General features: G+C 55.0%; 1 protein-coding gene across 1 annotated transcript in view; it reads left to right on the forward strand.

Moving 5' to 3' along the window:
* LOC102870813 (pyruvate kinase PKM-like) overlaps positions 1 to 450 on the forward strand; it is a gene marked incomplete at both ends in the record, with an annotated part of 3,077 nt that extends 2,627 nt beyond the window's left edge. The window contains 2 exons of the mRNA XM_006903525.1: positions 3 to 153; positions 301 to 450. Of these exons, the coding sequence (XP_006903587.1) occupies positions 3 to 153; positions 301 to 450 (301 nt within the window). The remainder of the gene's footprint in view (positions 1 to 2; positions 154 to 300) is intronic.
* Positions 451 to 453: the final 3 nt, after the last annotated feature.

Consider the following 453-nt stretch of genomic DNA (forward strand, 5'->3'; position numbering starts at 1 on the left):
AGGTTTGATGAGATTCTAGAGGCCAGCGATGGAATCATGGTGGCTCGTGGTGATCTGGGCATTGAGATTCCCACAGAGAAGGTCTTCCTGGCTCAGAAGATGATGATTGGGCGATGCAACCGAGCTGGGAAACCTGTCATCTGTGCCACGCAGGCAAGTGCCCCTTGCCATGCTCACACGTGCACATTAAGATGCATAAACACTCCTTGATCTCTTGCCATAAACTCACACACACCCCCTCCCTCTGTCCAGAGGATCAATTGAGTACAGCCTAACAAATGCCTTTTCTCCCACCCTCAGATGCTGGAGAGCATGATAAAGAAGCCCCGCCCGACCCGCGCTGAGGGCAGTGATGTGGCCAATGCGGTCCTGGATGGTGCTGACTGCATCATGCTGTCTGGTGAGACGGCCAAAGGCGACTACCCGCTGGAGGCTGTGCGCATGCAGCACCTG

The sequence above is a fragment of the Elephantulus edwardii genome, unplaced genomic scaffold, assembly GCF_000299155.1.
Source record: "Elephantulus edwardii isolate Elephantulus edwardi_28Jun2011 unplaced genomic scaffold, EleEdw1.0 scaffold04519, whole genome shotgun sequence".
Classification (NCBI taxonomy): Eukaryota; Metazoa; Chordata; class Mammalia; order Macroscelidea; family Macroscelididae; genus Elephantulus; species Elephantulus edwardii.